The sequence below is a fragment of the Oncorhynchus kisutch genome, linkage group LG21, assembly GCF_002021735.2.
Source record: "Oncorhynchus kisutch isolate 150728-3 linkage group LG21, Okis_V2, whole genome shotgun sequence".
In the NCBI taxonomy this organism is placed as follows: domain Eukaryota; kingdom Metazoa; phylum Chordata; class Actinopteri; order Salmoniformes; family Salmonidae; genus Oncorhynchus; species Oncorhynchus kisutch.
In genome coordinates, this window is record NC_034194.2 from 3,437,666 (window position 1) to 3,460,809 (window position 23,144).

Genomic DNA, 23,144 nt, shown 5'->3' on the forward strand with positions numbered 1-23,144 from the left:
GTTTGTTTATTTTTAAATGCAAAATCTCCCATAGACTGTAAAAGTTATAGGCCCTTAAGCCTTAATACAACAGAGCTCAAGCTGTTTGCAAAGGTACTTGCCATCAGATTGGAACTGCTTGTTGGAAATCTAATTAGTGATTAGCAAACTGGGTTTATAAAGGGTCGTTTAGCCTCAGACAATATTAGACGTCCAATCCACATCATAAATGAGTCCAAAAATGACCAAGTCCCTGCTGCACTTTTTAGTTTGGATACAGAAAAAGCCTTTGATAGGCTAGAATGGAACTATTTATGGTGTGTTTTGGAGGCCTTTGGTTTTTGGTAAAGGATTTATCTCCATGTTAAAAACATTGTATTCATGCGTCCCAAGTAGTTGTGCATACCGGAAACATCTAAGACTTTCTGTTTACAACGTTCCACAAAACAAGGATGTCCGTTATCACCAACGCTCTTTGCACCAACGCTCTTTGCACCATCTTTGGAACCCCTTGCTCAAGTGATTAGATCAACTTATTTCACCCATCGATATTAAAGGTAGCATAAAGTCTCACTCTGCCGATCACACCTTTATTGTATTTCTTAGACATCTCAATTTCTCTTTCACTGATTCTGAAAGTATTTACTATTTTCAGTTAATTCTCTGGATATCAAATAAACTGGGGAAAAATCTATACTGGTGCCCCTTAATTGCCCTGTGAAATTGCTTACTTTGCCTACTACATATCCAGTGCAGTGGCATGAGGCAGACTTAATTTATTTGGGTGTATGCATACCCACCAAAATGTCTCAAGTTTGCAGAATGAACTATGTCAAACTAAAAGAGGGTTCTCTCTTATCTCATTACAAGGTAGGATTGCTATAGCAAAAATGAACGTACTCGGTCGACAACATTTTATTTTCTCTGTGCTGCCTGTACCACTTCTGCCAAAATACATTGAGGAATTGAGGTCAATGACCTCAGTTTATTTGGAATAATAAAAAGCCACACATTCGATATGATACTCTTATGCAGTTAAAGGGAATAGGAGGCTTGTCTCTTCCACGTTACAAATTATATTACTTGTCTTTACAAATAGAATCATCGGACCATACTCAAGGATTTTATTGCAGCTTCTTGTAGAGGCACTTGTTGCACCGCATAGACTTACAGTGAAGGTTCTTCCGGTATCAAGGTCAAAACAGCGTTCATAAAATTTGGTTCAATTATTTCCAACTCATTACAAGTATGGTACTACGCTGATGAACATATAGGCAACACTAAGACGTTCTGTGAACCTTCTCCTATATGACATAACCTGCTGACAAACAATAAGCCTTTTGTGTACCCATTGTGGACGGATAAGAGTGGGCATACGTTGTGAGGCATGTATAATGATAAGGGACTGATACCTTTCCAGGACCTCAAACAAATGTATTTACTTCCAGGCTTTTCATGGTTCCTTTACTTACAGTTAAGATCATTGTTAAAAGCTTATGGTCTACCATGGGATGCCCCGTTAACATCCCACATAATGCTTACATGGATAGACCTTTCATTAACATCTAAAATGGTCTCTGATACATATGATTGGCTGCTGTCTGTTAACATCCCACATAATGCTTACATGGATAGACCCTTCATTAACATCTAAAATGGTCTCTGATACATATGATTGGCTGCTGTCTGTTAACATCCCACATAATGCTTACATGGATAGACCTTTCATTAACATCTAAAATGGTCTCTGATACATATGATTGGCTGCTGTCTGTTAACATCCCACATAATGCTTACATGGATAGACCCTTCATTAACATCTAAAATGGTCTCTGATACATATGATTGGCTGCTGTCTGTTAAATGCTTTACATTGGCTGTCACTAGTATGGAACTGAAATGCAGGGACTGGGACACAACCTGAACTGAGATATCATTTGGGAGAATGTTTTTGTTTCCTCTAAAAACACAGCACACCAGCTTATACATAGACGTTATGAAACCCCATTTAGAGGTTTTAAGATTAAGCTGATTCCTACTCCAATATGTATGGATGACATATGAATGCTGTTGGAACACCACTAATGCACATGTTTTGGGAATGTCCTGTGGGGTCCTAGTTCTGGTCACATGTTTTGGGAATGTCCTGTGGGGTCCCAGTTCTGGTCACATGTTTTGGGAATGTCCCGTGGGGTCCCAGTTCTGGGAATGTCCTGTGGGGTCTCAGTTCTGGTCACATGTTATGGGAATGTCCTGTGGGGTCCCAGTAATGGTAACATGTTTTGGGAATGTCCTGTGGGGTCCCAGTTCTGGTCACATGTTTTGGGAATGTCCTGGGTGGTCCCAGTTCTGGTCACATATTTCAGATTTCCTTACAAAATTATGGGTTTCCCTGTGAACAAAGATGCACCTTTATTTTATTGAATGATGACTCTTCACTTGTTCTGCAAATGGTTCAGAACAGAATCATTTATGCGGGGTTAACAGCAGCAAAAAGGTTATCCTTAGTGCTTGGATTACCCCTACAATCCTCTCGTCTCAAACATGAGTATCATATTTTCAAGATATTGTTTGTGTAGAGCGATCAGTGGCCGTTATAACAAAGCTTGGGGAAATCAAGTTGATGCAAGGGATCTATTATGCTAAACTTTATCAGATGTCAACAACTCTTGACCAAGCAATGGACCTACATGGTAGGGGAGTGTGGGGACGACATTTTATTTTCTGACAATAATAAAGAGCATTTTTTTTATTGTAAACTCAACTTCCTTTCTGTATATGTCTTATTGTGCACTCAAATAATTGACTTCTGACAGTATGTAAGTTTGTTTATTGTAAAAATGTAATATATATATATATATATAATATACACACACACACACACAGTTGAAGTCTGAAGTTTATATACACCTTAGCCAATTACATTTAAACTCAGTTCACAATTCCTGACATTTAAATCCTAGTAACAATTCCCTGTCTTAGGTCAGTTAGGATCACCACTTTTATTTTAAGAATGTGAAATGTCAGAATAATAGTGGAGAGAATGATTTATTTCAGCTTTTATTTCTTTCATCACATTCCCAGTGGGTCAGAACTTTACATTCACTCAATTAGTATTTGGTAGCATTGCCTTTAAATAGTTTAACTTGGGTCAAATGTTTCAGGTAGCTTTCCACAACCTTCCCACAATAAGTTGGGTGAATTTTGGCCCATTTCCTCCTGACAGAGCTGGTGTAAAGGAGTCAGGTTTTTGGCCTCCTTGCTCGCACACGTTTTTTCAGTTCTGCCCACAAATTTTCTATGAGATTGAGGTCAGGGCTTTGTGATGGCCACTCCAATACCTTGACTTTGTTGTCCTTAAGCCGTTTTGCTACAACTTTGGAAGTACGCTTGGGGTCATTGTCCAGTTGGAAGACCCATTGCGACCAAGCTTCAACTTCCGGACTGATGTCTTGAGATGTTGCTTCAATATATCCACATAATTGTCCTCCCTCATGATGGCATCTATTTTCTGAAGTGCACCAGTCCCTCCTGCAGCAAAGCCCCCCCCACAACACGATGCTGCCACCCCCGTGCTTCACGTTTGGGATGGTGTTTTTCGGCTTGCAAGCCTCCCCCTTTTTCCTCCAAACATAACGATGGTCATTATGGCCAAACAGTTCTATTTTTGTTTCATCAGACCAGAGGATATTTCTCCAAAAAGTACAATATTTGTCCTAATATGCAGTTGCAAACAGTCGTCTGGCTTTATGATGGTGGTTTTGGAGCAGTGGCATCTTCCTTGCTGAGTGTCCTTTCAGGTTATGTTAATATAGGACTTGTTTTACTGTGGATATACAGTGGGGCAAGAAAGTATTTAGTCAGCCACCAATTGTGCAAGTTCTCCCACTTAAAAAGATGAGAGGCCTGTAATTTTCATCATGGGTACACTTCAACTGTGACAGACAAAATTTGGGGGAAAAATCCAGAAAAACACATTGTAGGATTTTTAATGAATTTATTTGCAAATGATGGTGAAAAATAAGTATTTGGTCAATAACAAAAGTTTATCTCAATACTTTGTTTGCGCATTTAGTTCACAAATCCAAATTGGCTAGGCGCAGGTACTTAGTCCAAACGAAAAGTCAAAAAAGTTATATTACAGTTATTAGAAACATGTCAAACGAAGTATAGAATCAATCTTTAGGATGTTTTTAACAATCTTCAATAATGTTTCAACCGGACAATTCCTTTGTCTTTAGAAATTAAAAGGAACGCAGCTCACTCTCACGGCCGCACGCATGACTTAGCTCATGGCATTCTGCCAGACCTCTTCGTCAAACAGCTCTCATTCACTCCCCCTTCACAGTAGAAGCCTGAAACAAAGTTTTAAAGACTGTTGACATCTAGTGAAAGCCTTAGGAAGTGCAATCGGACCACATTTTACACTGTATATTGGGTAGGCAAAAACTTAACCTACAAACCTCAGATTTCCCACTTCCTGGTTGGATTTTTTTCTCCGTTTTTTTGCCTGCCATATGAGTTCTGTTATACTCACAGACATCATTCAAACAGTTTTAAAAACTTATCTACTCATACTCATATCTACTTATCTACTCATAATATTGCATATCTTAGCTTCTGGGCCTGAGTAGCAGGCAGTTTACTCTGGGCACCTTATTCATCCAAGCTACTCAATACTGCCCATAAGAAGTTAACAAGAAATTTGTGAAGTGGTTGAAAAATGAGTTTTAATGACTCCTAAATGTATGTAAACTTCCTTCTTCAACTGTATATATATATATATGTATGTGTATGTGTGTGTGTGTGTGTGTGTGTGTGTGTGTGTGTGTGTGTATATATTAATATGTGTGTGTTATGGTGCTTTTCTGTTGACATTCAGTGATTTATTTAGAATTCAAGGCACACTTAACCAGCATGACTACCACAGTATTCTGCAGCGAAATCCCATCTGGTTTGCCCTTAGTGCGACTATCATTTGGACAATGACCCAAAATGCATCTCCAGGCTGTTTAAAGACTATTCGACCAATAAGGAGAGTGATGGAGTGCTGCATCAGATGACCTGGCCTCCACGATCACCCGACCTCAACCCAATTGAGATTGGTTTGGGATGAGTTGGACCGTAGGATGAAGGAAAAGCAGCCAACAAGTGCTAAGCATATGTGGGAACTATTTCAAGACTGTTGGAAAAGCATTCCTCATGAAGCTGGTTGAGAGAATGCCGAGAGTGTCAAAGGTTGGCTACTTTGAAGAATCTCAAATGTATTTGTTATTTCATAGTTTTGATGTCTTCACTATTTTTCTACAAAGTAGAAAATAGTAAAAATAAAGAAAAACCTTTTGTAGGTGTTATCCAAACCTTTGACTGGTACTGTGTCTATATAAGGTACATCTATGGTTCTTCATCTGTAGGGCTCAGTTCTTGTCATCTTTTGCATTAACAAAGTAGTATGTTTTATTAGTTATGTTTTTTTACAAAATAAATCAAAGATTTCTTCCTGAAACCCAGTCTAAAGCCCCTGTCCAGTAAAATTGTGACCTTTTGGGAAACATTGACCCTAACCTATCACCATCCCGCTAACCAGGATGTCCCTCCCCTTTTTGCCATCTTTCAGACTCTGATAAGTTGGAGCACCAGCTGGAGGAGGTGGTGACGCTGCGCCAGGACTTCGAGAGCTCCTCCTCCAAGCTGAAGACCCTGGACAAGCAAGTCAAAGCCCTTAGACTAGAGAAGGAGGAAATCCACAAGGTAACATCACTCTTCTCTTCCCCCCCTGACCTTCAAACCCACCCCCCTACCCCAGGCTCATTTTTATTAGTGCACACCATGTGTTTGTTATTGGACAAGTTCAGGCAGCCATAGAAACGCACCATTTTCACATTTTGGTGTGGAGCTGGAGATGATGAATTTGTTCGGTGCTAATTATCTATGTACGTTTTCAGTGTCAGTCGAGCTTATAATTGGTAGTTCACTGATTACTTTTTATTTCTCTCCCGATTCCTCTCATCCTCCTTTCTCTCTCTTTCTCTCATGCTTTCGCTCCCTCTCCTCATTTAATCTACTCACCTTTCATTCTGTCTGGCTCTGTCTGTTTCTCTCTCACCATCTCTCCTGCCTCCTCTGCTCTCTTTTCTTTTGCTTCCCTCACTCCCTCCCACCCTTCCTCTTTTCTTTTGCTGCCCTCTCACTCCCTCCCACCCTTCCTCCTCTGCTCTCTTTTCTTTTGCTGCCCTCTCACTCCCTCCCACCCTTCCTCCTCTGCTCTCTTTTCTTTTGCTTCCCTCACTCCCTCCCACCCTTCCTCCTCTGCTCTCTTTTCTTTGCTGCCCTCTCACTCCCTCCCACCCTTCCTCCTCTGCTCTCTTTTCTTTTGCTGCCCTCTCACTCCCTCCCACCCTTCCTCCTCTGCTCTCTTTTCTTTTGCTGCCCTCACTCCCTCCCACCCTTCCTCCTCTGCTCTCTTTTCTTTTGCTGCCCTCTCACTCCCTCACACCCTTCCTCCTCTGCTCTCTTTTCTTTTGCTGCCCTCTCACTCCCTCCCACCCTTCCTCCTCTGCTCTCTTTTCTTTTGCTTCCCTCACTCCCTCCCACCCTTCCTCCTCTGCTCTCTTTTCTTTTGCTGCCCTCTCACTCCCTCCCACCCTTCCTCCTCTGCTCTCTTTTCTTTTGCTGCCCTCTCACTCCCTCCCACCCTTCCTCCTCTGCTCTCTTTTCTTTTGCTTCCCTCACTCCCTCCCACCCTTCCTCCTCTGCTCTCTTTTCTTTTGCTGCCCTCTCACTCCCTCCCACCCTTCCTCCTCTGCTCTCTTTTCTTTTGCTGCCCTCTCACTCCCTCCCACCCTTCCTCCTCTGCTCTCTTTTCTTTTGCTGCCCTCACTCCCTCCCACCCTTCCTCCTCTGCTCTCTTTTCTTTTGCTTCCCTCACTCCCTCCCACCCTTCCTCCTCTGCTCTCTTTTCTTTTGCTGCCCTCTCACTCCCTCCCACCCTTCCTCCTCTGCTCTCTTTTCTTTTGCTGCCCTCTCACTCCCTCCCACCCTTCCGCCTCTGCTCTCTTTTCTTTTGCTTCCCTCACTCCCTCCCACCCTTCCTCCTCTGCTCTCTTTTCTTTTGCTTCCCTCACTCCCTCCCACCCTTCCTCTTTTCTTTTGCTGCCCTCTCACTCCCTCCCACCCTTCCTCCTCTGCTCTCTTTTCTTTTGCTGCCCTCTCACTCCCTCCCACCCTTCCTCCTCTGCTCTCTTTTCTTTTGCTTCCCTCACTCCCTCCCACCCTTCCTCCTCTGCTCTCTTTTCTTTTGCTTCCCTCACTCCCTCCCACCCTTCCTCCTCTGCTCTCTTTTCTTTTGCTTCCCTCACTCCCTCCCACCCTTCCTCCTCTGCTCTCTTTTCTTTTGCTTCCCTCACTCCCTCCCACCCTTCCTCCTCTGCTCTCTTTTCTTTTGCTGCCCTCTCACTCCCTCCCACCCTTCCTCCTCTGCTCTCTTTTCTTTTGCTTCCCTCACTCCCTCCCACCCTTCCTCCTCTGCTCTCTTTTCTTTTGCTTCCCTCACTCCCTCCCACCCTTCCTCCTCTGCTCTCTTTTCTTTTGCTGCCCTCTCACTCCCTCACACCCTTCCTCCTCTGCTCTCTTTTCTTTTGCTTCCCTCACTCCCTCACACCCTTCCTCCTCTGCTCTCTCCTGACTCTTTCTTTCTCTCCATTTCCCTCCCCTCTCTCACCTACCCACCCACCCTTTCACTCAACCTTTCTCTCCCTTCCATCTCTTCCCCATCTACAACCTACCTCCCCCACATCTCACCCTCCTTCCTTCTTTCTCACTCTCTCCCTCCCTTATCTACTCCCTCCACCTCTCTCTCACCCCCATGCTTTCCCTCTCCTTCTCCACCAACAGCAACTGGTGGAGTCCCTGGAGCGCCTCAAGTCCCAGACCAAGGAGCTGAAGGAGGCCCATAGCCAGCGGAAACTGGCCCTTCAGGAGTTCTCTGAGCTGAGTGAACGCATGGCCGAGCTGCGTTCCACCAAGCAGCGACTCTCGCGCCAGCTCCGCGACAAGGAGGAGGAGATGGATGCTGCTGTGCAGAAGGTGGATGCAATGCGCCAGGACATCCGCAAGACTGAGAAGGCTCGTAAGGAGGTGAGACGTAAAAGTGACTAGCGCGCTGCTCACTAATGCTAACACTTAAAGTGCTAGCATTTAGCTTGCTAAGTAACAATTTACTTGGTTTTGCTTTATAACACTTAGCTCGCTAACAGTTAGCTTGCTAACCTTTACCTTGCTAGTACTTAGATTGCTAACTCTTAGCTTGCTAACGTTTATCTTGCTAAGTCTTTGCTTGCTAGCATCAATAATGGTGGATCATTTTAGAGAGTTCACTCAGGCCATTTACTGTTGAAAAAATGTGTCAAGGTTCCTGTCTTTGTAAGTGGTCGTTTTCTCTCGTGAGTATACTTTCCCGTGTGAGCTCATGGTTCCTTCATTATCTCTGGCATGCTCACGTGAGAGAGGGAACAGCTGCTTCTGGTCAACTTATTGTCCCCACCACGCTCACCCCACCCACCCCATCCTGACCAGAAACAATTTGCCAGTGAGATGTCTCCTTTCTCTATAGTCTCTGGGACACCACCTCTGCAGGTCAGGGGCAATAAGCAAACCAGAGTGGCCCTGCCCCGACCTGAAAACATTTAGGAGGTGGAGGTTTCGCTTTCTCTACCATCTCTGGTAACATTTGGCTTGCTAAGTCTTAGCTTACTAACATTAAGTTCACTAACACTTAGCATGCTAACAATTGTGGATAAAGTTAGCATGCCGGAGGTGGAATGGCAATGTGTTAGCAACATTAAGCAAATTAGCAATGTTTAGCTTTCTAAATAATTTAGCATAAATAATTTAGTGTATTGGTTGTGGTTGATATGTGTATTATTAACTGTGTGTGTGTGTGCTTATGTGACTGTGTCTATACAATAATACCAGACTCTAAACCTCAACACACAACCTGTTTTAGTGCTATGGCTCCTCCTGCCATTCAGAAAGCACAAACCAACTTCTCTCCTCTTGTCACACCCTGACCATAGAGATGTTTATTCTCTATGTTGGTTAGATCGGGTGTGATTTATCTAGGTGAATTATATATCTATGTTGGCCTGGTATGGTTCCCAATCAGAGGCAGCTGTTTATCGTTGTCTCTGATTGGGCATCATATTTAGGTAGCCATTACCCCATTGTGTTTTGTGGGATCTTGTCTATGTACAGTTGCCTGCGAGCACTACCTGAGCTTCACGTTTCGTTTATTGTTTTTTTGTTTTCTTTGAGTTTTACTACCTAATAAAGAGGATGGAACCATACCACGCTGCATCTTGGTCCACTCGTTATAACGATCGTGACACCTCTCCAGCTGTATCTTTTATCATCAGCTTTTTATCTATTTGTTTATTTCTCCATCTGAATGTCAGAATACCCTTAACCTCTCTGGGATATGTGGGACGCTAGCGTCTCACCTGGCCAAAAGCCAGGGAGAATGTAGAGCGCCAAATTCAAATAAATTACTATAAAATCAAACTTTCGTTAAATCACACATGCAAGATAGCAAATTAAAGCTACACTTGTTTTGAATCCAGCCAACATGTCAGATTTCAAAAAGGCTTTTTGTCGAAAGCATACGATGCTATTATCTGAGGATACCATCTCCGTAAACAAAGAGAGCGAACATTTCAACCCTGGAGGCGCGACACAGAACTCAGAAATAAAAATATAAAACATGCCTTACCTTTGACGAGCTTCTTCTGTTGGCACTCCAATATGTCCCATAAACATCACAAATGGTCCTTTTGTTCAATTAATTCCATCGATATATATCCAAAATGTCCATTTATTTGGCGCATTTGATCCAGAAAAACACCTGTTCCAACTTGTACAACGTGACTACAAAATATCTCAAAAGTTACCTGTGAACTTTACTCTATGCAAACGGAACGACGGAGTTCTGTTTGCATCTATCTGTTTGCGTCTCTCTCTACACAGTTCTACGTACCTAAGTGCGGCTGAATTTTTGGAACGGACCGTATAAGATACACCATAGCTCAGTTTGCATAGAGTTTGTAGAGCCCTTTTAGGGGTTAGGAAACACAATACACACACTGCCAAAACAACCCAGGGTTGTATCTCAGTAGTCCTAAAATAGTGTCCTCCACTGACATTGAAGAACTAGGCAGGTTAAAGCGAATTCTTAGAAGGCTTCCTCCATATTGCTTTGGCCTTGCCTGTGTTTTTAGATTAGTGCAGATGGAGAGTTTAGACTATTGGCATGCACCCTCAGGCCTTCCCCGAGATGTGCGCTAACAGAGTCCACATGGGTTTTGGTGACCCCAGCTGAAGTTAATGGGGCCAGGGAGGGTGATAGACCAATGTCTCATCTCCTCACCATCTCCCAAATACTGTTCATTCATATTCACAGTACTGGTATGCATAATGCCAATACACATATTTACTCAATACATGCCCATGAATGTTTGGTGTGGTTCAGAATGAGAACGTGGTATATGTGTGCATAAATATTTCCTGGTGGAAGGATATAAAACTCTGTGTGTATGTTGACATTAACCTCTGCTTTGTCTCAATGTGTTTGTGTGTTAGCTGGAGGCCCAGTTGGAGGATGCCAAGGCGGAGGCATCTAAGCAGCGTAAGCTGCGCGAGCACAGCGAGGTCTACTCCAAACAGCTGGAGATGGAACTGGAGATCCTCAAGGTCAGAGTTCACACTCTCTCCTTTTCACTGATGTTCCTGTGCCCTTTCACGTTCTCTCCCCTCTCCCTCTTCTACCTGTCTCAACTCTCCTCTCCCTCTCCCTACTAGTACCTCTCCTTCTCCCCACCTACCTCTTTCTCCTTTCCCTGCTGTGCTTCCCTTTTCCACCCTTTTCCCTATCCTCGTACTCTCTCCCCTATCCCCCTGCTCTCCCTTTCATTCTCTTTCCCCTCCCCCACTTCCTTGCTCTCTCCAATATCCTTGTACTCTCTCCCCTATCCCATCTTTTTTCCAGCTCCCCTCCCTTCCACCCAGCTAGCTGAGGGGTCTTCCCTCTGGCATGGCTATATATAGTTTGTGTGTGTGTTTGTTGTTGTTGGCAATGGGTCTAGACTAACAGCTGGCCCCCATAGAGCATTATGGAGGCTTGACTGGGTTGCATTAGAGCAAGGTTTATGGCCTGGCATGCGAAACTACTTTACTGTATATACTTCTTATCTAAACCAGGGCTGACTCCGTCAGGGCTGGATTGGGAGGTCCCTTGGCTTCCAGGAAGCAAGGCAATAATGATGAGAGAAAAAATGAGAGAAGCATTTCAGACATTCTTGTCTGTCGTTTTTGTGACGTTGCTAGCCTGTCACTTTGTCCACCCCATTTTCAGATTTTTTCCTTTTCAACAGGGGTTCAAACTGTAGAACCCAGTTTCTACATTTGAATATAAAAATAGATTTTATCCAACAAAACAATGCTACATTTTATCTCTGGGACCCTCAGGATGACAAATCAGAGTAAGATTACTGAATGTAAGTACGTTGTTTACCCTCAGAGATGAATGTATCACACCAGTTGCCGTGACAGGTGTTGTTGTACACTCTCCTCAAACAATAGCACGGTAGTTTGTTATTGTGAAAGCTACTATAAATTGGACAAAGCAGTTAGATTAACAAGAATTTAAGCTTTCTGCCCATGTAAATAACAAACTTTCCAGGACATCATTCTAGTCACAATAGCACACGTATGCAACAACCGTCCCGGTATAGGGACACCGATCCCGTAGATCCTTAACCTCTCTGGCATATGTGGGACAGTAGCTTCCCACCCTGCCAACAGCCAGTGAAAGTGCAGGGTGCCAAATTCAAAACAAAAAAAATCTCATAATTACAATTCCTCAAGCATACAAGTATTTCACACCATTTTAAATATAAAATTCTCGTTAATCCAGCCACAGTGTCTGATTTCAAAAAGGCTTTACAGGGAAAGCACCACAAATGATTATATTAGGTCACCACCAACTCACAGAAAAATACAGCCATTTTTCCAGCCATTTTTCCAGCCAAAGAGCAGAGTCACAAAAAGCACAAATAGAGATAAAATGAATCACTAACCTTTGATCTTCATCAGATGACACTCATAGGACTTCATGTTACACAATACATGTATGTTTTGTTTGATAAAGTGCATACTTTTACCAAAAAATGTCATTTTACATTGGCGCGTTACGTTCAGTAGTTCTAAAACATGCAGTGATTTTGCAGAGAGCCACGTCTATTTGCAGAAATACTCATTACAAATGTTGATGAGAAATACAAGTGTTATACATGGAATTAGAGATATACTTCTCCTTAATGCAACCACTGTGTCAGATTTCAAAAAAACTTTACGGAAAAAGCAAACCATGCAATAATCTGAGTACAGCGTTCAGACGCAGCCAAAAAGTAGCAGGCAGTTTACTCTGGGCACCTTATTCATCCAAGCTACTCAAACCTGCCCCCCTGTCACCAAGAAGTTAAGCGGATTTATAAACCTTCTCTCTTTCATGTTGAACATTTTTTGGTTTATTTGCCATTTCTCTTGCTTCCTCCCCCCAGGTGAAGCAGCTGGGCAGCGCGCGCGGCAGCGGAAGCAGCAGCCCAGGGCTGCTTCAGGAGCTGTCCAAGGTAAAGTCGGAGCTGGACAATAAGGTGCTGTCCTACGAGGAGGAGCTGGTGCGCCGCGGGGCCTCCCACACCAGCGAGCTCAAGGGCCTCCGGAAAGAGCTCCACGACTCAGAGGGCCAGCAGCTCTCCCTTAACAAGGAGCTGCTCGTACTCAAGGACAAGCTGGAGAAAGCCAAGAAAGAGAGGTGGGTTTAGGATAGGCTTTTCCAAGCGCAAGAGGTAGGTTAGGATAGTAGAGGTTTAGCTAGGATAGGTTTTAATAGCATAGGCTTTGTTGAGAGTGAGAGGTGGGCTAGGCTAGCATCCACTATAATTATAGAGACTTGAGTACTTGAGATCTCATTCTGTGCGTGCGTGTGCAGGCAAACCGAGATGGACGAGTCAGTAGGCGCTCTGAAGGACAAGTACGAACGCGAGCGCAGCATGCTGACCGAGGACAACGGCAAGCTGACCGCGGAGACCGACAGGGTAAGGACCACACATACGTACAGAGGTACACGCTGTGGAAAAGACGTTGTGAATGGACACTTAACCTGACACTCTCTCTCGCTATCGCTCTCTTCTTCTCCCCCCCACTCTCTACCTCTTTCCTGCTCTCTCCTTTCCTGTCACTCTCTTTCTCTCTCTCCCCCCTCTCCATCTCCCCCAATATCTCCCGGTCCCCCGTCCCCCCCCTCCATCTCCTGCTTTCTCTCTCTAAGCTGTGTACGTTTGTGGACAAGCTGACCGCTCAGAACCGTCAGCTGGAGGACGAGCTGCAGGACCTGGCCTCTAGGAAGGAGAGCGTGGCTCACTGGGAGGCCCAGATTGCCGAGATCATTCAGTGGTGAGGGGAAAGGCAGCTATACGGGGCCGTGAACTTGTCCAATAGGATAGCAAATGTTCCTTTTCTGTTTTTAAAATGTTTAAACCCTGTGTACGGCCTGTATAGATTCTTCAGAAACCTTTCCTAAGCTGATGTCTGTCTGACCCCGTAGGGTGAGCGACGAGAAAGACGCCCGCGGCTACCTGCAGGCCTTGGCCTCCAAGATGACCGAGGAGCTCGAGTCACTCCGCTGCTCCAGCCTGGGCTCCAGGCCCCTGGTAAGATGGGTACCAGAGAGAAACCCACACACACGCCCCATCCCCTCCGGGGTGTTTGTATCCAGGGATTCTATCTGTCATTGTTAAATTAGCCCCCCCCCCCCCCCTGGTCTGAGCGCAGGCGTCTCTAGGGACTACCACCACATCAGACAGTTCCTTTCCCTTGTTGTCATGATTCTAAAGTTCCCCTACTGAACACATTTACCCTTTCATAACAACTTGTTTTACACACGCTCTATTGACACTACAGCCGGATGTTAATTGAAGCAGGTCAGGTGCCTGACTGGAGGGTACAGCAGTTGTTTCTGAGCACCACAAGCTGTGTAGTGTGTAGGCTACACCCTGTCTACTCATTTTACCTTGTCATTACTGCTGTGCTGTGGTATAAACCTACAATTTTTCTGATGCCCCAGTGGTGCTTCCCAGTGTAAGTTTGCCGGAATGACTCATAGGAGCGTGAGGGTACAAGTACACCCCCTGGACAGAAGGGTAATCTGTCGCAGGGCCTTCCTTACCCCCAATCTATTTCCTTAATGCTGAGTGCCAAGTACAGACAAATCCTATTTTTATAGTTTGGTATCAACCTTCCAATCTCAGGGCGAACACGCTAACACAAGGCCACACTGAGTTGGCCCCATAGTGCATGACTTTTGACCAGAGCCCTATGTATGGAATACGGTGCTTTTGGAGTAGGTTTGACTTACTGTAGTCCCATAGGGCTCATGTTAAAAGTACAGAACTATGTATGGAATACGGTGCTTTTGGAGTAGGTTTGACTTACTGTAGGCCCATAGGGCTCCTGTTAAAAGTACAGAACTATGTATGGAATAGGGTGCTTATGGAGTAAGTTTGACTTACTGTAGGCCCATAGTTCTGTACTTTTAACAGGAGCCCTATGTATGGAATAGGGTGCTTATGGAGTAAGTTTGACTTACTGTAGGCCCATAGTTCTGTACTTTTAACAGGAGCCCTATGTATGGAATAGGGTGCTTATGGAGTAAGTTTGACTTACTGTAGGCCCATAGTTCTGTACTTTTAACAGGAGCCCTATGTATGGAATAGGGTGCTTATGGAGTAAGTTTGACTTGCTGTAGGCCCATAGTTCTGTTCTTTTAACAGGAGCCCTATGTATGGAATAGGGTGCTTATGGAGTAAGTTTGACTTGCTGTAGGCCCATAGTTCTGTACTTTTAACAGGAGCCCTATGGGCCTACATTGAAAATAAGAATGTGTTCTTAACTGACTTGCCTAGTTAAATAATAAATAAATGCTGTTTAATCAACTTCTTGATATGCCACACCTGTCAGGTGGATGGATTATCTTGGCAAAGGAGAAATGCTCACTAGCAGGGATATGAACCCATTTATAATCAACATTTGAGAGAAATAAGCTTTTTGTGCTTATGGAAGATTTCTGGGATCTTTTATTTCAGCTTATTAAACATGGGACCAACACTTTAGGTGTTGCGTTTTATATTTTTGTGCAGTGCAATTAAAAATGGAAAGCAATAAGTATTCAACCCCTTTGTTATGGCAAGTCTAAATAAGTTGAATGGACTCACTCTGTGTGCAATCATTTTTGTTAAACATGATTTTTTTTACGACATCTCATCTTTGTACTCCACACATACAATTATATGTACGGTTTCGCAGTCGAGCAGTGAATTTCAAACACAGATTCAACCTCAAAGACCAGGGAGGTTTTCCAATGCCTTGCAAAGGGCACCTATTGGTAGAAGGCACTATTTGACATGGCTTTCAGTCACAATAAACAAAATGGAAGCAATTACTTTTCATATAGCACTCAAGCTACTTTGAGTAGAAAGGGCTCCACATTAGTGCTGTGCAAAATCTACACGCAATTTAATGTCCTGGACTGGGCTCCATATTGACGTTTGTACAGTGTATGTATGTATGTCAGTGGTTCACATACACTATATAGCACTGTATCGATCCTGAATGTGATATTGATATCAGCATCCATTCCAGACATATTGCCCCCCCCCCTCTCTCTCTCTCTTTCTCTCCTGTCTCTCTTGCTCTTTCTCTAACCTCCCCCCATATGATGCGTCATCATTTCCTGGCTCGTTAGGCCGCGATGTTACGCGATCCACCAGCATCCACGGAATGTCATCCTGAAAAGTCCATTTTGTCATCGGCAGCTGAATGGCGCTCCCTCCTTCGCTCATTTTAACATGTCCATCGCATTGTGTTTGTGAGACAGGGTAGGGTGGAATTGATGAAATCTCATAGGATATTTTGCACCTGCTGAATTGTATTTTAGTTGGGCCGATATGGTTGTGTTTGAGGTTTTATTGTTGAACGGTTGTTTTCATTGAGGCCATGTTCAGTTATCTTTTTTTCTAGAATGATGGATTCTTACGTCTTACACACTCTATTGAATTACATGTGGACTATTACATCACAGCTTGATTATAGACAGGAACCCAGTGATTCCTGGAAAACCAGTCACCAGACTTCCCATGGAGAGAATGTGAATACAGGAGCAGATTCAGCATGTAGAGGAAGTCACCTTATTGGCCAGTTGCAGAGTCACTCATCTCTGACAGGAATCAGTTAAGTGACTTAGTTAGCACATTTTGGCCCACCAGAGAATCCAAACCACATTCCTGGTGTTGTCAGCGCCATACTCTTAACTGCACCCCATACTCAGAGCGAGTTGAATTGACCACTGATTAATGTAATCACATGAAACCTTGCTCCCAACCCTGAATACAATATAATAATCCTGCCTCGTCCCCAGGACCCCCTGTGGAAGGTGCGCCGCAGCCAGAAGCTGGACATGTCGGCCCGTCTGGAGCTGCAGTCGGCCCTGGACGCTGAGATTCGGGCCAAGCAGCTCGTCCAGGAGGAGCTCCACAAGTTCAAGGCCGCCAACATCTCCTTTGAAAGGTCAGCCCCGCCCAGGCGACCCCCCCCCAACCGTAAAGAAGAGAATGTGCTCAACTCTAAATCCTCTTTTGTAATGGCATAGGTTTTGCCTTGCACCTTCCTCAGTGCGCGGGGTGTGACGCACCGGAATTGCAAGGAAGGCGCTGCAAGGACGTTGCAGCTTTGTTTTGTTACAATATTAGTTTTATTTTTCAGATACACAATATAAAGCATTCTATTTGGAATATGTGACCGGCCAGCTCAATTCAGTATTATGGAGCAAAATTTGAAATTGTGTTTTTTACATTGGATAAAGTATAGACTCAGAGCTAGAAAATGGTATATCATACACTGCATTTCAGGAACAATGGGAAAGTAATTTTGCTTTGAAAGTTGATAAACTTGTAACCTCACTTTTGAGAAAAAGGCCTTTTAATGTTTTGGTACACCTACTGGAGAGCTCTTTGTCTACACCCATTGAGCATCGTTCACACCTCTAAACTTAGCCCCACCCATCCCTTTAAGGATTTACATGTGAGGCCATGTACTAAACAACCAAAGATTTCAAGGCTAAAGGCTGGTTTATACTACGGGTGTGTTTTGTAAATTTACAATCTGGAGTGCCAGTGTACTCAAAGTGCTGAATTCATAGTATTGTCAGACTGTCCGGTTTGTAAATTCAGAGCATTTCGCTCTGTGTTCAGTGTGCGTACTGGATGTTCTGGCCGGAGTAGGGTTGATCTGAGCGTTCTGACCTACCAGCAGCAGTCAAGTACCCACACTAACTGGCTAACGTTGGCTAGCTTGCTAGCTACTTCGACACATATGAGAGAACAGCTCATTCTGACCATTTTACTCACCCTAGCAGAGCTGGTTAGGCTGTTTTTATGTTATTCAGAGCGTTGGTGACTGTAACTGTGCCGCTGGCAACAATTTAATTACGCTTTTTTACCAACAGTAACTGACACCGGCCTTATTCAACGGGTGTTGAGCGTTCGGAAATGTCAGTTATTCTGTGCTCCGGCACACTCAGACAACAGTTCTCTGAAATCGCAGTTGATAGCCAGAGTGAATTTATTTATCAGCTATGTCTATTGACGGTTGTCGCAATGACATCATGAACATTCTATTAAAATGGTTACTTGCATAGTAGAGGTCTTTTGTTTAGATGTGTAGCTAGTGGCGCATCGGTCTAAGTCACTGTATCTCAGGGCTAGAGGCATCACTATAGACCCTGGTTAGATTCCGGGCTGTATCATAACAGGCCGTGATTGGGAGTCCCATAGGGCGGCGCACAATTGGCCCTGCGTCGTTAGTGTTTGGTCGGTGTAGGCCGTCATTGTAAACAATAATTTTTTCTTAACTGACTTGCCTAGTTAAATAAAATAATAAATAGCATAACAATGAACCATAATCCCAACTCATAACGTTACTACCATGCATGAATTTGCAGGTATGTAACCAACCAGATTCAATGTTAGCTAGCTACATTAGGCTATAACTAGCAATGCAATTGGCTTGGAGATACGAATAATATAACTACACACAGATCATACCCTTAACGTTAGCTAGCGAGCCAGCCAGTACACTAACTTGAAATGAAAACGACTTTCTGACAAAATTAGAAACGTGTAATATCTGAAAATTGAGCTAGCTAGACTAACTTACCCGCTTACATGCATGGACCATGGTTGCCCTTAGTTTGAAGGTATAATCCGGAGACAGGTTTTTATACAACATATGCATATTTGTAATCAAACACTAGAATTTTCTCCATCTCCTTAGCGATCATTCTCTAATTCCACTGATTTCAAAACTCGGTCCTCCAGAAAGTGGAGAGCAACACTTTTGCAGTTTTACTACGTGTTATCTTTCAAAAAAGCTGTGTTAGAATGGATCACTTACACATACTGACCAGCTCATGTTATAGACAGAAGTGTGCAGCATGGCAGACCAATCCAAAATAATTTCTCGGCATGTCCAGCCCAGTTGTTTTCTCAGCCAATCAAGACTTTTTCTGTGGCTAAACCAACTAGGCTCGTAATTTAACAACTTTATTCATATTTACAGATGGCATACAAGTTTGTTATTAAGGCACATAGAAGTTCACATGTTCCAGAAGTCATTTCTGCCAAAAAATACATTTTGATTTTAAATAAGGTTTATATTCAAATGCAGTTGTGACACGTGTGACATAGACCTACTTTCCTGAAACGAGTCACATATGAAGTTAATATATGGTACCACACAAACGTTTGGACACCTAGTCATTTGAGTTTTTCTTTCTTTTTACTATTGTCTACATTGTTGAATAATAGTGAAGACATTAAAACTATGAAATAACACATATGGAATCATGTAGTGACAGTGTTAAACAAAATATTTGAGATTCTTCAAAGTAGCCACCCTTTGCCTTGATGACAGCTTTGCACACTCTTGGCATTATCTCAACCAGTTTGACCTGGAATGCTTTGTAAAAAGTGTTGAAGGAGTTACTACATATGCTGAGCACTTGTTGGCTGCTTTTCCTTCACTCTGCGGTCCAACTCATCCCAAACCATATCAAATTGGGTTGAGGTCGGGTGATTGTGGAGGCCAGGTCATCAGACCAAAGGACCGATTTCCACCGGTCTAATGTCCATTGCTCGTGTTTCTTGGCCCAAGCAAGTAGTCTCTTCTTATTGGTGTCCTTCAGTAGTGGTCTCATTGCAGCAATTTGACCAAGAAGGCCTGATTCACACCGTGTCCTCTGAACAGTTGATGTTGAGATGTCTGTTACTTGAACTCTATGAAGCATTTATTTGGGCTGCAATCTGAGGTTCAGTTGACTCTAATGAACTTGTCCTCTGCTGCAGAGGTAACTCTGGGTTTTCCTGTGGTGGTCCTCATGAGAGCCAGTTTCATCATAATACTTGATGGTTTTTGCGACTGCACTTGAAGAAAATTGAACTTTTCCGTATTGACTGATCTTAAAGTAATGATGGACTGTCGTTTCTCTTTGCGTATTTGAGCTGTTCTTGCAATAATATGGGCTTGGTCTTTTACCAAATAGGGCTATATTCTGCTTTGAAGAAACTCAAATATAAAATATATTTTTATGTTTAACACTTGTTTACAACATGATTCCATATGTGTTATTTCAGAATGTTGATGTCTTCACTATTATTCTACAATGTAGAAAATAGTCAAGATAATGAAAAACTCTTGAATGAGTAGCAGGCGCTCAGCTCGTGCACAGGCCGGAGCAGGTGCTCAGCTCGTGCACAGGCCGGAGCAGGTGCTCAGCTCGTGCACAGGCAGCAGCAGGTGCTCAGCTCGTGCACAGGCAGCAGCAGGTGCTCAGCTCGTATACAGGCAGCAGCAGGTGCTCAGCTCGTTCCCACGCAGCAGCAGGCGCTCAGCTCGTGCCCAGGCAGCAGCAGACGCTCAGCTCGTGCCCAGGCAGCAGCAGACGCTCAGCTCGTACACAGGCAGCAGCAGGCCAGAGGCAATTTCAGTAAATTGCAAATCATTGTTGGCTGACTGCATCAGCAGTAGTACGGGTTCGATGAGCCAAACCCAATGAATTAAGTTAGTCATCCATCTATTGACTGGTACTGTATTTATTTTAAAAAATAAGAAGAATTTCAACCTTAACCCTGAAACTAACCCCACATACATACACCACACACGTTACCACCCCACATGGTTGGCTCCAGGCATTTGACCTTTCAAGGGATGTGGAGACACATGTATCTTCTCAAGGGTCAAACGTGAAAGATCTAATGCAAGGTTGATATATGCGAAGATGTAGTGTTATTTTGAATAAGTAAGCATGACTGATCTTCTTTCACATTTGAACGCCATGATGAGGATGATGTGGAAACCACGTGTTTTTATCTCTCACCCCATGACTCACACAATCTCTCACACAGCAAACTAAAGGATTCCGAGTCCAGGAGCAGGGAGATGGCGGAGCAGCTGGAGAGCATGAAGAAGGACTTGGAGAGCCGCTCGGTCAAAGGTTGGCCAACCATGCTCTAACCCTGAACCTAACCTCTGGCCATCCATGCATTACCCTTAATTCTGTCCCTGGCATATGCCACCTTACACAAATACATTGCCAACGAAAAGTATTCATACCCTTAGACTTTTTCCACATTTTGTTGTTTTACAGCCTGAATTCAAAATGTATTACATTAATTTTTTTCTATCCCTCTACAAACAATACCCCATAATGATAAAGTGAAAACCTGTTTTAATAAATGTTTGCAAATTTATTGAAAATCAAATACAGAAATATCTAATTTACATAAGTATTCACACCCCTGAGTCAATACTTTGTTGAAGTACCTTTGGCAGCATTTACAGCTCTGAGTTTTTCTGGGTGAGTCTCTAAGAGCTTTCCACACCTGGATTGTGCAACATTTAACCATTATACTTTTCAAAATTCTTCAAGCTCTGTCACATTGGTTATTGATCATTGCTCGACAAACATTTTCAGGTCTTACCATAGATTTTCAAATAGATTTAAGTCAAAACTGTAACTTAGCCACTCAGGAACATTCACTGTCTTCTTGGTAAGCAACTCCAGTGTAGATTTGGCCTTGTGTTTTAGGTTATTGTCCTGATGAAAGGTGAATTCATCTCCCAGTGCCTGGTGGAAAGCAGACTGAACCAGGTTTTCCTCTAGGATTTTGCCCCCTGCTTAACTCCATTCTGTTTATTTTGTATCCTGAAAAACTCCCCAGTCCTTAATGATTACAAGCATATCCATAACATGATGCAGTCACCACTATGCTTGAAAATATGAGATGGTACTCAGTAATATGTTGTATTGGATTTGCTACACACATTTGTTATTCAGGACAAAAAGTGAATTCCTTTGCCACATTTATTGCAGTGTTACTTTAGTGCCTTGTTGCAAACTGGAACGCATGCTTAATCTCTCTAGGGTATGTGGGACGCTAGTGTCCCACCTGGCCAACATCCAGTGAGATTGTCGAGTGCCAAATTAAAATACAGAAATGCTCATTATAAAAATTCAGAAAAGATACAACTATTGAACATAGGTTTAAAGATTAACTTCTTGTGAATCCAACAACGGTGTCAGATTTCAAAAATTCTTTATGGCGAAATCATACCTTACAATTATTTGAGAACATAGCCCAGCAGACAAATCATTACAAACAGTAACCAGCCAATTAGAAGAGTTACACAAGTCAGACATAGAGATTAAATGAATCACTTACCTTTGATCTTCATATGGTTGCACTCAGAAGACATTCATTTATTCAATAAATGTTCCTTTTATTCGATAAAGTCTCTCTTTATATCCCGAAAACCTCCGTTTTGTTCGTGTTTTCTTCAGTAATCCACAGGCTCAAACAGTCACAAAATCCAAATTGTATCTGTAAAGTTCATAGAAACATGTAAACGATGTTTATATTCAATCCTCAGGTTGTTTTTAGCCTAAATAATCGATAATATTTCAACCGGACAATAACGTCGTCAATATAAAAGGTAAACAAGAAAGTCACTCTCTCTGGTCGCGCACATGAAAAAGCTCTGTGACACGGCAGGGTCCACTCATTCAGACTGGTCTTACTCCCTCATTTTTCAGAATACAAGCCTGAAACTATTTCTAAAGACTGTTGACATCTAGTGGAAGGCATAGGAACTGCAATTTAAGTACTAAGTCAATGGACACTGTAATGGCATTGAATAGAAAACTACAAATAAACAAAAATCCTACTTCCTGAATGGATTTCTCAGGTTTTCGCCTGCCAAATCAGTTCTGTTATACTCAGACATTATTTTAACAGTTTTGGAAACTTTAGTGTTTTCTATCCAAATATACTAATTATATGCATATCCTGGGTTTCATTTGGGCATGCTTTTCATCAAAAATTCCAAATACTGCCCCCAACCCTAGAAGTTTTGCAAATGTTTTCTCAACTTATTTAGGCGTGCCATAATTAACAAATGGGTTACTTATTGGGTACTTATTGACTCGAGACATTTCAGCTTTTCATTTGGAAGAAGTCGAGGGGTGTGAATACATTCTGAAGGTGCTCTAGGTTGTTAAATTCTCTTCATCTAGACTAATATCAACAGTATTTGGTATACTATACTTCATACAAATGTTGTATGATTGTAGTTGGTCGTACAGGTTTAGAATAAGGTTTGTTTGGTTTTATTTGATCATTGGAGATGCACATACATCCATAACTTCTAAGGATTACCTCTCAGTTATAAACAGAACATTACATTTCATTCTCTAGTAATGTCAATTACATGTTTCCCTTCAACTGTACAAATATGAACAGTATTCCTCTCTAGAATCGTTTAAATGCAGGCTATGAACATAATAGCTGACTGTCCTTCTCTTCTAAACACAGGGATGAAACTGCCTGATTTCCAGGACTCAATTTTCGAGTACTTCAACACCTCTCCCCTGGCCCATGACCTGACGTTCAGAGTGAGTGTCTCTCTGCATGTCTCTCTCCATCACATGTCTGTAACAAACCTTA

General features: G+C 42.9%; 1 protein-coding gene across 3 annotated transcripts in view; it reads left to right on the forward strand.

Annotated features, from left to right (window-relative positions):
* Positions 1 to 23,144, forward strand: part of LOC109866486 (serine/threonine-protein kinase MRCK beta-like) — a 145,945-nt gene that overhangs the window by 82,615 nt on the left and 40,186 nt on the right. For all 3 annotated transcript variants that reach the window (XM_020455177.2, XM_031800327.1, XM_020455178.2), the window contains exons 11-20: positions 5,597 to 5,730; positions 7,873 to 8,115; positions 10,612 to 10,722; positions 12,591 to 12,844; positions 13,022 to 13,127; positions 13,361 to 13,485; positions 13,637 to 13,742; positions 16,505 to 16,653; positions 20,547 to 20,635; positions 23,013 to 23,092. In XM_020455177.2, the coding sequence (XP_020310766.1) occupies positions 5,597 to 5,730; positions 7,873 to 8,115; positions 10,612 to 10,722; positions 12,591 to 12,844; positions 13,022 to 13,127; positions 13,361 to 13,485; positions 13,637 to 13,742; positions 16,505 to 16,653; positions 20,547 to 20,635; positions 23,013 to 23,092 (1,397 nt within the window). The remainder of the gene's footprint in view (positions 1 to 5,596; positions 5,731 to 7,872; positions 8,116 to 10,611; positions 10,723 to 12,590; positions 12,845 to 13,021; positions 13,128 to 13,360; positions 13,486 to 13,636; positions 13,743 to 16,504; positions 16,654 to 20,546; positions 20,636 to 23,012; positions 23,093 to 23,144) is intronic.